The 12960-nt window shown below is 37.4% G+C and overlaps 1 protein-coding gene across 1 annotated transcript; it reads right to left on the reverse strand.

The window, feature by feature from the left end:
• Window positions 1–537: 537 nt before the first annotated feature.
• LOC114350854 (clavesin-1-like) lies at window positions 538–12629 on the reverse strand. The gene is made up of 7 exons (XM_028301797.1): window positions 12470–12629; window positions 7524–7657; window positions 4177–4330; window positions 3335–3493; window positions 2789–2882; window positions 1554–1770; window positions 538–756 (listed from the first exon to the last, which is right to left on the reverse strand). Exons 2-7 carry the CDS (start codon window positions 7651–7653, stop codon window positions 605–607), a joined length of 906 nt encoding a protein of 301 aa, XP_028157598.1. The 5' UTR covers window positions 7654–7657; window positions 12470–12629; the 3' UTR covers window positions 538–604.
• Between the last annotated feature and the right edge of the window lie 331 nt (window positions 12630–12960).

Raw genomic sequence — 12960 nt, forward strand, 5'->3', positions numbered from 1 at the left:
TCGAAAGCACAGCGTTGAATAGAGCACCCTGTACGTGCGTTTGTTAGTTGTATACCTCGAAATCAAAAAATCCTTGTAGCTTTTCACTAATTCGCATTTCACCGTGATAGCGTTTTTTGTTGTAGCGTCTAATATCGGTAGTATATTTTGTTACTAGCATATATTTTTAACAGATTTTTACAACAGTAGCTAATTTTGATGTAGCACGTATTAGCAATAGCCTATTTACAATGAAGACAGGCAGGAAAGTAAATCTACTAAGAATTTTTTAGACAATTGTAATTAGCGATCAAAAATTATACTACAAGAATAAAAATCTATTCAGAAATTTGGATATCGCGGCGAAATGCGAATAGGTGAAAAGCTACAAGGATTTTTTGATTTCGAGGTATACGACTAACAAACGTGTGCGTGCACGCGCACTGTGACACCTCATAGTAATGTTTATGAATACGGCCGATAATCTTATAGACAGTTTTAGATGATAAATGTATGGTCTGATAAAATGACCTGATAAGACTATATTGTGGCGCGTATCCTGGACTAGCTGATGATGATGAAGTAGGTAGACATCAAAACTGGCACTGTTATCTAACAAGCACGATCAGTCTATATCGAGCTTCTTGAAGCTGCCTTGGATCCCAAATAAGTCTTCGACGGTGGTCTTCTTCCCTGGCCGAAGGTTCTCGTTGACGCGTTTCTTGCTCTCGTCCTTAAAGAAGTCGGGGTTGGATTTTAAGCGCTGAATCAGCTCATCTGCAATTGGGAAGAAAAAACGGAATTAAAAATTGGTCTATCATTTGATCCACGGAGTTTTGATGCTCGGGCGTAGAATGGTCCCACCATGGTCCATTGTTAGAAAGTTAGTAGCAGCAGTTCTGGGTTCGATTCCCACACACATTAATAGCGATAAATGAAAAAAAAACATCTAAATAAGCCAATTAATACTTTAATATGTAATTTCAATTTCATGTTTAACTAGGTAATGCCAACCAGTGCGGATTAGTAGGAACAATCTAGCAAAATTCCAAACCAAACCAGTAGTAGTTGAAAAAAATTCAAGTATGATACTAGGCCATACTACCTTAGTCAGTTGGGAATTTGGGATATATGAAATATGAGCAATGTAATTATCACTTTGTTTGGTGGAGGACATAAAGGGGAATTTTCCCCTATTCCACAAATCCCTGCTGACATATCCCCACTGGTAGGGATATTAGGGTAGTTTTTCCAACTATAGCTACCCTTAAATAAAGCTAGCAGGAAGGCGCTGAACGTAGGCCGCTACCAACCGGAAAACATGGAAAGCATTGGGGGAGGCCTACTATGTTCAGCAGTGGACGTCCTATGGCTGAGATGATGATGATATGTGCATGTGGATTGAGTGATCCTTGCTTCAATCTTAACAAAAATCGAGGAAGTTTTAGTTAAAATATGTTAAAACATTGCGGTGAAGTTTAAAAATTTGTTAAACCTGAGATAAAAATCTTATGGTCAATAAATAGGAGCACTCATACTCATATCATGATGATGATAGCTACCCTTCTGCTCACCTCTGATAGTAGCATGGTCCTTATACTGCCCGCCCTCGTCCTTAGGGAAGGCCTCCTTGGGCAGGTGCTCGTAGGGCGTGTCGGCGCCGACCTGGTGGATACGAATCATCTCCAGCAGCTCCTTCTTGAGGAACGGCTTCAGCAGCATCATCAGCTTGTCCATGAAGTGCGGCGCGTTGAGGAAGTGCACGCCTTTGAGGCGCATTAACATGCATTCCTGAAAAAGAAAAATATTAGCCAGTAGGTATAGGTAACGGACACTTATCTTTGATTGCAAAATAAAATCTAAAAAATGTAGGCACGAACTAAACTGAGATGGGGCTTTTCCTAAAAGCCCGACTGCTCTCAGTATCCACAAGAAAAAATAGTGTCTTTCTGATACACACATCATGTTATTTCTTTACTGTTATTTCAATTAATGTATCATAAGAAAAAAGGTTTTGGAACAAGTATGAAATTATGTTCACTAAACACTTGAATAAAAATAACGTTAATGTTGGCTATTTAATAAAAACTGCATTGTCTCCACCCAAAGCCTTGAAATCCATTAAAAAAAGAAAATAATAAAAATAAAATTGTGGGTAGACGTAAAATTCTTATCAGCATGCAGTCTGTATTTTGTATTTTCTTTGTCGTCCAAAGTCCGCTACAAATGGCTGACAGTTGCTTGTTACTATTTATAATTATAGCTTTTAATATTTAATAACTATTCTGAGAATGTGTAAATTGTCACATCATACACTAGAATGTTTACAAGTTAAAGACGATTCTGCAAGCGTTCTCCGATAGTCGTTTCTCCATTGGACTTATGTACAATGGATTTACATAGTACAAAGTGAACATCATCTCTGCAATTTCTTTGGAATCTATCGTAGGTACGAGTAAAATTAATGTATTAAATGAACTTCGGCCAAAGCAACTTGCGTCGGCAGTGAACTCATCGCTACAAATTCATCTGATCGCCATCGCGCACATAGGCTACACGCGAGTTTGGCCGCAATTTCTATATACCTACTAGCGGCCGCCCGCGACTTCGTACGCGTGAATCCCGTTTTTCCCGCTAATTCCCGTTCCCGTGGGAATTTCGGAAATTCCTTTCTTAGTGCACCTCTACGGTACCTAAGCTACGTCCCTTCCAAATTTCAAGTGCCTACGTTTAGCCGTTTAGGCTGTGCGTTGATCTGTCAGTCAGTCAGTCTGTTTCATCTTTTATATATTTAGATGATGATACTAACCTGTAAGAAATAGAGCACCTGCCGTATGGTCATGATTTCTAGCCTCGCTATGTGGCCCAGGGTAGCTTGGTCCATGTCGATCATGATTACGAACCTGAAACAGTAACAATACATTATCAATTACGTAGGTCCGTAAAAGCTGATTTTGTTTGCAGTCTGTCGGTATCTTTATAAAATCATTGCTATTATTATTTTTGAAGTTTTATTGCTACAGAACTTTTAAGCCTAGGCCGACTGATTTTTAGTTGGCCGATAGTTGGATCAATTTGGAGATGTATGAAAGTGCGCACATTACACCGATTTTCTGTGGGCCGATTCTTCATACAAATTAAAATCGGGCCCAACTCTCGGCAAACTAAAAGTCGGTGGTGGCTAAAACTTACTGGATATTAGTGAACCCGCGATATAACGGGCATTATTTCTTTACAAAATGCACTGTCCGAAAACTGTTTTACTAAAAGGTGATAAAATAATCGTGGACAGTCATTTTCCATTCCAATCTTTAGCGCTTCCTATAGTATTTTTTTCATTAAAAACTGTACCCACCCTGGCCAGGTCCCCTCCTCGTGTTGCCAGAGGTCGAACACCATCATGAAGGTTTTAACCACGTCGGGGAAGAAGAAGAGGCGAGCGTCCGGATCCAAGAGACGAAGGTAGACGCAGCGGTGACCCTCTTTGGTGGGCGTGGGGATTGGCGCGTAGAGACTGGAAGAGGATAATGTTACATTAAGGTACGTTTCATCTAAGTTTTATAGCTATATCGTCACTATACCTAATAACCGTGACGTCACATCGACGCTCTGGTACGAACAGGACAAACGCGGGGAGATGTACGGGTGAGTGAGAGGTTACTTTTTGCGAAAACATAGGATGGTATAGGGATTCAATGATATCAGTTTTCATGTCGATTCGACAGTCGGGAGTTCTGTCCCCGTCGTCTGCTAGCTAGACTATTGTAGGGAAATCGCTATACCTTATTTTAGCTGAAGGGGTTAACGGGAATATTAGTAAATCTTAGCCATGACTTAATATACCAGACTGAAAGGTCTATTACACTTTGATCACCTGGTTTTGATTACCCAGGTGACCAAAATGGACTCATCATCATCATCATCATCATTTCAGCCATAGGACGTCCACTGCTGAACATAGACCTCCCCCAATGCTTTCCATGTTGATCGATTGGTAGCGGCCTGCGTCCAGCGCTTCCCTAGTGTCCTTTGATCACCGATGGATAAGATAACCTAGGTGATCGAAGTGAACTTCTTATTTATGGGTGATCAAAAGACACCAAAGTGTCGCTTGGATCACCTGGGTGATCAAACAGGTGATCCAACTGAAAGCAATGTGATATGTGATGTGATTGCCCAATTATAACAAAGACTTACATAGTGTTCAAACACAGGTCGACCTTCCGATCGATGACGCGGTCCTTGAAGAAGGCGGTGAACAGCGTGCGCAGCGTGTAGTGCAGGTCCAGCACCTGCTTGGCCACTTCTGCGCTGCGCTCGCAGCAGTGGAACACCAGCAACAGGTCCAGGTCTGAGGTAGGAATAGTCCTTAATTAGTTTCCAATGTCACTCACCTGCCATCTAGCACGTAACGTAGCATGTAACGTGTCCAACCTTCAAGTGAGTACGGCTCGTCCACGGTCATCGCGAATCTAGCTGCGAGCTCCTGGATCCTACTGCGAGCCGCCTTTGTGCTCGCAGCCATACCGCCACGCGGCGGGTCGCTGCGATCTCCCTGCGATCCCCGCGCGAGCAGCGAGCAGCGGACTCGTGCCTATGTACTGTACGTACTCACTTGATACAGAGTGTCTGATACATTACATGCTACACGGCTAGATGAGTCAGAGAACCCTGCTTTAGTCTTAATGCCATTTCATTTATCGAACTGCTCTTCCAAAGCCTGCTTGCCACATTTAAATAATAACAGCAGGTTCAGTAGGTAAAGACAAGATACAAAGCGAAAATACAAAGCGTTGTAAGTTACTCTATACAAAAAAGGCCTTTCGACCATCTTTCGACAATGCAACTACCACGTTTTACCACTCGTCTAGGAGGGCAGGTCTAAAGAGGAATGTTTTATTTAACTATTTAGTCTAAAGTTGCGCCATGTAATAAATACTGCTCATATAAGACCAAAGCCTAGTGGCATGTTCGTGGGGATTTGCCCAATATCAGGTCGCAGCTTCCAGGTTTAGTTATCTCATTTGGCATTTAGGTTAGGTTCTTGCATTGTGTTTTCATCTTGTATGAGTGCTTTTAGCACTATGACGAGTGATACGCAGTCCACAAATATTCGCATTAGGCTCTGTTTTGACCATGACGTAATGCTAATTTATGCGCAGCAAATCAGAAGCTATATTTCGAATCAGATTTTGTAAATTGCTATAAATTTATATGACGTCAGCAAACTAGTGAAGCGAGTTTGAAGCCGCTACAGCTCTTTATCTTTATTATCTGACTTAGTTATACGTTTTTTTTCTTGGCATAAACTACATTTGCAAATTCCTAGAAGTAGTAGTTGCGTTATAGTTCAGGATGTTGAATAAAAAAAAACATCGTAAATGAAAACTTTTTGTAGATATAACAATGTAGGTACAATAACAAAGATTAAAGTTTACATTGGTCAGTTACGTTGCATAACAAGTTAACTATTATGCGATGCAATCCCTTCGTCATGCAACCTAAAGATTAGCTTTATCATTGTTTTAGGGTTGTGAAGTAAAATGAGTATTTAACCATTAAGGGCTCGTTTTACCTAATCTTAGACATAAAATGTGAGGGAGGGATAGCAGAAAAAACTAGAACAAAACTAATGCTCGACACTGCTACATCAAAGATAACCTATAAAGATTTATTGTCCCGTAGTCCGCAGTAACTTTTATTACCATTGTCCTGTAGTAACTCTAGCTAGAAAGCTGAAATTAATTTTTCCTGATTTGGTTCGCATTTTAATTGGATCAATAACTATTTATTTATTTAGTAATCAATTGTAGAAAAAGGGGAGCTATCTACTAGCTACCTACCAGCCCATGAACCGTTTTAAATCAATTTATGAATGTCCTATTTTATTTCACTAATTTAATAAATAATTTATGATTAGGTATCGATATTTTTACCGTATTTTCGTTTAGTTTTTTGTGTAAAAATTAAAATAAATTAACAGAGTAGTGAACTCATTGAGATTACCGTTGGCGCCACTGTTCAGGGACAGAACCTTACTGGAATCAGTGCACTCTTTTTGGAACTGATTAGAACTATTTTACGGAACCCTTTTAATATGTTCCGACACGCACTTAACCCGTTATTCTTCTGCATAACCTTTGAATGGAAATTAACATTTTTTCCTATTAAGTAAATAACTTAGTCACTGTTTTCCTTAGAACGAGGAATTGATTTATTGCTTGATTCTTTGAAATGGCACTCTTACAAAAATACACGTAAATAAATACCTAGTTATGTAAACATCTTTTATACAAATACTTTAATTTAGGCGGTCTCATCATTAGATAGTGACGTTTTTCAGACATTGAGGAGAAAGTACCTATGTTTTCGAAAACACTGACAAAATATTAAATTGTAATTTCTAGAGAGGAGTTCTCAGGGTTTCAAGCTTGTAGGCATAATATTGTTAAAAGACTGATAAATAAAAACTTAGTTAAGTATTTATTAACACGTTTTATTGAAACAAAGTTATGGTGAGTGTTGAGCTACACTTTAATATTTATCATCAACCACACACATTTTTCTGATAGTCCAAAACATTTTAATTAATATTTAATTAATCACATGCGTAGCAACAAATCAAAAAAGGTCAACATGGACGGCTCAAATTCAAAAAACAACTGGTCGAGCCGGCCGTTTCAAAACGTCAGCTGACCTCTATATCGTCAGAGAGTTTCCTTGAAGCTTAGACCTTAACTAACCACTCAAGATATAATTATGGTAATAACTGATAATCGATCGCTATCTAGGGATTTTAATTTAATTCTTCAGATACAGGGCGAATGGAAGTAAAACAAACACCAAGAAATTTAAAAAAGTGTCAAAAAATATAGTTGAATCTCATTTGAATTCGTATCTGTATTGCGTCACTTTGTATAGTGAAGGAAGTAAGTCAGATAAAATTAAGTTAAGAATTCATAAAATTCTTTTTCTTTGCAATAGGCTTTTATAAAGCACTTTTACACGTCCCAGTATTTTCCCTACCACTGCTTCGGCACAATAAATGGGCTAATTCTGAGAGGAACCAGCGCAATAAACTCACGCCCGTACCTACTCACAAACATTACTATGAGGTCTCACAGTACGCGTGGACCCACAGGGTGACACACGAACCAAACACAAAGCTCTATTCAACGCTGTGCGTTCGATTTGCTGCTTCACATAAGCAAGCATCGTTTGTGAATACAGGCGTCAGTCACTATATAGCTGGATAAGTACTCCTATCCTAATCCTCAGTTCGTTCGTTTCAGCCGAAAGACGTCCACTGCTGGACAAAGGCCTCCCCCAAAGATTTCCACGAAGAGCGATCCTGCGCCGCTCGCATCCAGGCACCTCCCGCGACCTTCACCAGATCGTCGGTCCACCTAGTGGGAGGCCTGCCCACGCTACGTCTTCCAGCTCGTGGTCGCCACTCAAGAACTTTCCTGCCCCAGCGGCCATCAGCTCTCCGAGCTATGTGCCCCGCCCACTGCCATTTATTTCCTATCCTAATCCTCAGTTACCTGTTAAGTATTCCCCTGGCAGGTGAGGCTGCGTCTTCAGCCAGGCCCTCAGCTTGGCCAGGTCCTCCCTGCTGATGTCAGGGTTCTTCTCGAACTCCTTCTCCAGGGGAAACGCCTTTATCACCGACATGGTTCTGGAAAGGAAAAGTTACATGAAATGATGAATGAGCAAAGGCAACGTTTTACCAGTTACTCGATATTGTATTCGTTCGTAGGTATATTCTGCGTTATTTTTAATGCGCATTTAGACTGTCAGTTTAAAAATTTGCTCCTTGCGCAATCGAAAGGCAAATTAATTTGTAACGTTTCAAAGAGTCATTTACCCAAAAGAGTACGTAATTACTGGGGTGTCATTTTTCTTCAATGCAAGAAAATCTCAAATAATCTTAAATAATGTTCTTTTGAATGCATACGGTCGATCTTAAGAGTAAATTAAAATACATTATGAAAAAATATGTTTGGTAAACGAAAGTTTTTGCCGTTTTGCAATGTCACCTTATCACGAGTGTCACTAAACTACCCGCCGCGGAATGGTTTGCGACTAAAAATATTTTCTAGTACTCTGCCCTCTGCACATTATGCGTGTTATTACTTCTAGAATAAGTTATTTAATCTGATGCTTGTCCATCCATGTCCAAGCGCAAGAAAAAAATCACTTTCGCGTCGCATTCTTGCCTGCTCAAGTGTGAGGAAGTAATATACAGACATAATCATTTTTTATAAATACTATTTTTTCCCAACTCGTGCTAGAATTTCGGTCTGTCTCGGATTCCGAAAACTCCCAGACAATTATTCTATTCAATAATAAAATTAGCCGAAGTTACTGATTAAATAACAATCTCCAAGTAGAGTAGAGAGTGATAGATAATATGCTACATTGTTTAGCTTGTTATGCATCATTGTTCATACAAAAAGTCCTTTTCATGGCAAACATAACATCACTCCATTTTCTGTGATTCACGCCAACTACTGTTGATTGTTTAGTTATTTTCTGCTCTTACATATTTTTATGTTTTCTTTTTATTTCATTACCAGGTATGGCGAACATTGATCTTTATTTCTTCCCATTTGACATGCTTGTTTGTGAATATTTAATTAATGTCAGTTTTTACATAAAAACCGGTTCGTTTTTGACGTAGGTTAATGACTACAAAATTTTGTAACGAATACATACGTAATTAAAAAAACTACTGTACGTATGTACTGTATGTAGGTACCTTATAACTGAGTTAGGGCGGTGTTTCTTAAAACTTGGTTAAATGTAACTGTTTACGTGAATTTAAAAAACTCCAAGTAACGTCGTTTAGTTAAGATTAACCTTTGACCCGCATGTTGCGGACTCGTGAGCGAAATACACTCAGCGGCACGGAATTTGGCCCAAGCCTAAACAACCAGATATGAGGCCAAATAGGTATTGTATACCTAAGTTTCGTGTGACATGTTAACAGAACATTTGTTTGTGTTAATTTAAGAGGCTAGATTTATAAAAAAAATGGGTCTGTTTAACTTTTTTGACTCTAGAAACGCATTTCGTTGTTGGAGCGTAAAGAGTACGGGTAAGTTTAAATTCGACATTAAATGTTGTAAGGGTTTAGCGTTTTGTTTTTTGTTTTTAAATTAATCTTAGGGTTATTCTCGTTTCCATAATTTGAGAATAATGCCCATTACTCAAGCTCAAGTTGCTCAAATAGTGTTGCTTAGAAATCAAGGGCGTATGCAGCGGGAGATGGCTGAAACTTTCAATTTATGGCGTACAAACTTAAGATACACGTAACAAAGGCATAACCAGACCGCCATTTACACAAAAAGACCAAGAAGTGGGGAATTAAGGTGTAAATCAGCGCGCGATGACCCGAATATCCTGCTTGCAATATCAAGAAATCGGGTTCTCACCACGTTTGAGATACGCCAGCGTTTACAAACAGCAAGCTCAGTGAATGTCAGTGAGCACACAATAAGAAGAAGGATGGTGAATCATAACCTGCATACTCGAAGACCAGCTCGAGGAACAGAACTTCTCCGATACCTTCGCGAAGTGCGACTTACGTTTTCTAGAGAACATGCAAATTGGACGCAAGGCTAATGAGTAAAGTTGTATGGATCGATGATTGCAGAGTCACCNAAAAAAACATCGTAAATGAAAACTTTTTGTAGATATAACAATGTAGGTACCTACAATAACAAAGATTAAAGTTTACATTGGTCAGTTACGTTGCATAACAAGTTAACTATTATGCGATGCAATCCCTTCGTCATGCAACTTAAAGATTAGCTTTATCATTGTTATAGGGTTGTAAAGTAAAATAAGTAAGCCCTTAAGGGCTCTTTACCTCATATCCAATGCGAATCTTGACAAAAGCCTTTCCTATAGCTCATAAATTGTTGATTTGACATTATCTTAGACATAAGATAATGAGGGACAGCAGGACAAATTCATTTTACCTAATTTGGTTCGTATTTTATTTCGTTCAATAATTATTTATTTACTAATGAATTGCAGGAGAACCCATCTTTCTATTGTCAAAAGTAAATTATTGTTTAATTTTACTTCGAAATCGATTATCCGGATTTTAGATTATCCGGTATACCCCTGGTTTTAATTGATCCGGATGGTCGAGTTTCTACTGTACTGTAATTTATGATTAGGTATCGATATTATTAACACATTTTCTTTATGGTTCTTCTGTAAAAAAATCAAATAAATAAACAGAGTGGTGAACTCATTGAGGCTACTGTCCGTATTCACCAGCTGTCGCCACTGTTTCAGCCACTAGAACTTTACTCGAATCTAAATTTTTTTAGGAAACTATAACTTAACTTATAAATTGGAACTGATGAAAACTATTTTACGGAACCCTTTTAATTTGTTCCGACACGCACTTATCCCGTTATTCTTCTGCATAACCTTTGAATGGAAATTAACATTGTTTCCTATTAAGTAAATAACTTAGTCACTGTTTTCCTTAGAACGAGGAATTGATTTATTGCTTGATTCTTTGAAATGGCACTTTTGCAAAAAATACTCGTAAATAAATATAATGTACCTACTTAATTTTGGCGGTCTCGTCGTTAGGAAGCAATCTCTTGCAGATATTTTTGTTTCATATAAAAATAAAGATAACTAGGTAACTTAAAAAACTTCCTTAAGTATGTTTTTCAAAAACACTGAAAAAAGTACCTGATTATTGCAAAAATCAAAAATCAAAATCAAAAATATTTAATTAGTTTAGACCACAAGTGGCACTTATGTTTCAATTTCTCAAGTAAGGTTTTCAGGGTCGCAAGCTTAAGTATGTATCAAAACAAAGCTATGGTGAGAGTTGAGCAACATTTTATGTTTATCATCAACCACACATTCTTCTGACGGTTCCAAACATTTTAATAGTCCNATAACATATTATCCTACATCGTGGGAATGTTAAGTGGCTAACACAATATCCTCCTTTCTAAACTTGGATAAAAAACATATAAAAAGGAAAAATATAAAAAAATCTACAACATAATATGTGATCTCTGAAACAGCTCTATCAATCATTGGATTTTCAAAATCGCGAATATCAATGCATGTGTAAAAAAATTTACCATGTCATTTGCAGATTGACCTAACGCTTCCAAACTAAATAACCTAACCTCCTCAATTGCAGTTTTTTGAGAAATACGTTTTATTTAATTCAAACTGGAGCTACGGAACTCAAACGCGACAGTTTTTATGTAGTACTACTTATTATTATTCTGTGGTAGCCTACTAACTAAATTAGTAGTTACAGCTTGATGTTTCTCTCTCTCAATTTTAAATGTAATAAAACGTAAAAGTTTACCCGTTAGGTACCTAATAAAATGTAAAATTCTAACCGAACCGTTAAATACTTATTTGAAATCTTGATTTCCTTCTTGCGTTAATTTATCCGACGCGTGGTGACGATTTTCAATTCTTGATATTAATGAATCATTCAAATATTTTTGGCACAATATTACGTTATAAAACATACAATAATAGGTTCCTTTTAGTGTCTATGACATACACACGATGTGTTGACAGCCTCTGAACAATAGGTAACAAACAATGCTAGTTTCTAACCTTCACCAACATTTTACTAGACGTCTGAAGTATCCATTTTTATTTTTATTTTGCGCAGGATATTTCAGGATGTAATTTACGTACCTACTTGTTATTGTAACTAATGAAACAGACAGCTTGATTTAATGAAAATCGTTTTACATACATGCGAAAACAGGGAATAGTGTGGTAAATAGCTTTAGAATTGAAATTAAATTATATAATTAAGCCCTACGTGAAAAACATTTCAAACTGAAGTAAATAATCTAAATCCTATTTCCACAAAGGAATTGTTTTTGTAAAATGAAAAGTTTTAAATAAATAACTTGTGAGACTTCCATTTCCGGAACAAAATATATCGAATTCCAATCATCAATATTTTTACTATTTTTATCAGGTTTGTGGGGTTTGCTCATAGTAGGAGTACAGTAGTCTCAGTAGTAGACGATGAAATACCTTAGGTAGAGCAAAGAAAATGTTCCTAGAGTAAACGAAATATTAGACTACGGAGTACAGTGGTCTAACAGTACTAGACTATGAAATACCTTAGGCAGAGCAAAGAAAATGTTCCTAGAGTAAACGAAATATTAGACTACGGAGTACAGTAGGTAGTCCAACAGTAGTAGACTCTGAATTACCTTGGTAGAGCAAAGAAAATGTTCCTACGAAATATGAACTAAGCGATGATACACATAATATTTTGTAGTCTGCTAAAAGTTCCGTGTTTTATTCCTGGTTCAAGCTAAAACAACTATTTCCTCTAAATTAAGTTATTCATTTCGCTTTTCCAAGAAAATAATAATATGATTATCATAATAAAATTGTTGCCTATTTTAAAGGTTATATCGTTCTGTAATTATTAAGTTCTGTAATAATTAACTTTACTTACCAATTTAAAAAAGCAATCCACAAGAAAACTATTAATCAACCGTTTTACACGAGAATTACGCGGAGCTATCTCGAATCATTATAATGGGTTAATGATACGGAATTAATGATGCGATGGTTTAATGAAATAATGATACAGCGGCGCGTGCGCACGGAGTCAGCGCTGCACTGCACTGATAGTGGTGGACTCAGATCTTGTCCAGCAAGTGTGTTGTTCCACACTGGTTCTTGGAATAACACCAATTTTATAGCATTTAATTTGTGTGATTACCTACTTGTTACGTTGAAATTAAATGCGTTAAATTGAATTAAAGTTTAAATAAAGCTCTCTTATTTTTACAATTACCTAATTTATGATTTCATAGCTTTTGCTCGCGGCTTCACCCGCGTGAAATTAAGTTTGTCACATATTCTGGGTTATAAAATCCGTTCAGTAGTTTTCGCATGAAAGAGTAACAGACATCCAAACTTTCACATTTATAATATTAGTAG

The sequence above is a fragment of the Ostrinia furnacalis genome, unplaced genomic scaffold, assembly GCF_004193835.3.
Source record: "Ostrinia furnacalis isolate ACB-3 unplaced genomic scaffold, ASM419383v2 OfSCF0995, whole genome shotgun sequence".
Classification (NCBI taxonomy): Eukaryota; Metazoa; Arthropoda; class Insecta; order Lepidoptera; family Crambidae; genus Ostrinia; species Ostrinia furnacalis.

Coding starts and splice junctions, on each gene's coding strand:
- LOC114350854 (XM_028301797.1), bottom strand. CDS start 7,653: ATGTCGGTGATAAAGGCGTTTCCCCTGGAGAAGGAGTTCGAGAAGAAC. Junction 1,771..2,788: donor AGGTGCTCTATTTCTTACAG/GTTAGTATCATC, acceptor TTTCTTTTTCAG/GAATGCATGTTAATGCGCCT. Junction 757..1,553: donor GGACCATGCTACTATCAGAG/GTGAGCAGAAGG, acceptor TCCCAATTGCAG/ATGAGCTGATTCAGCGCTTA.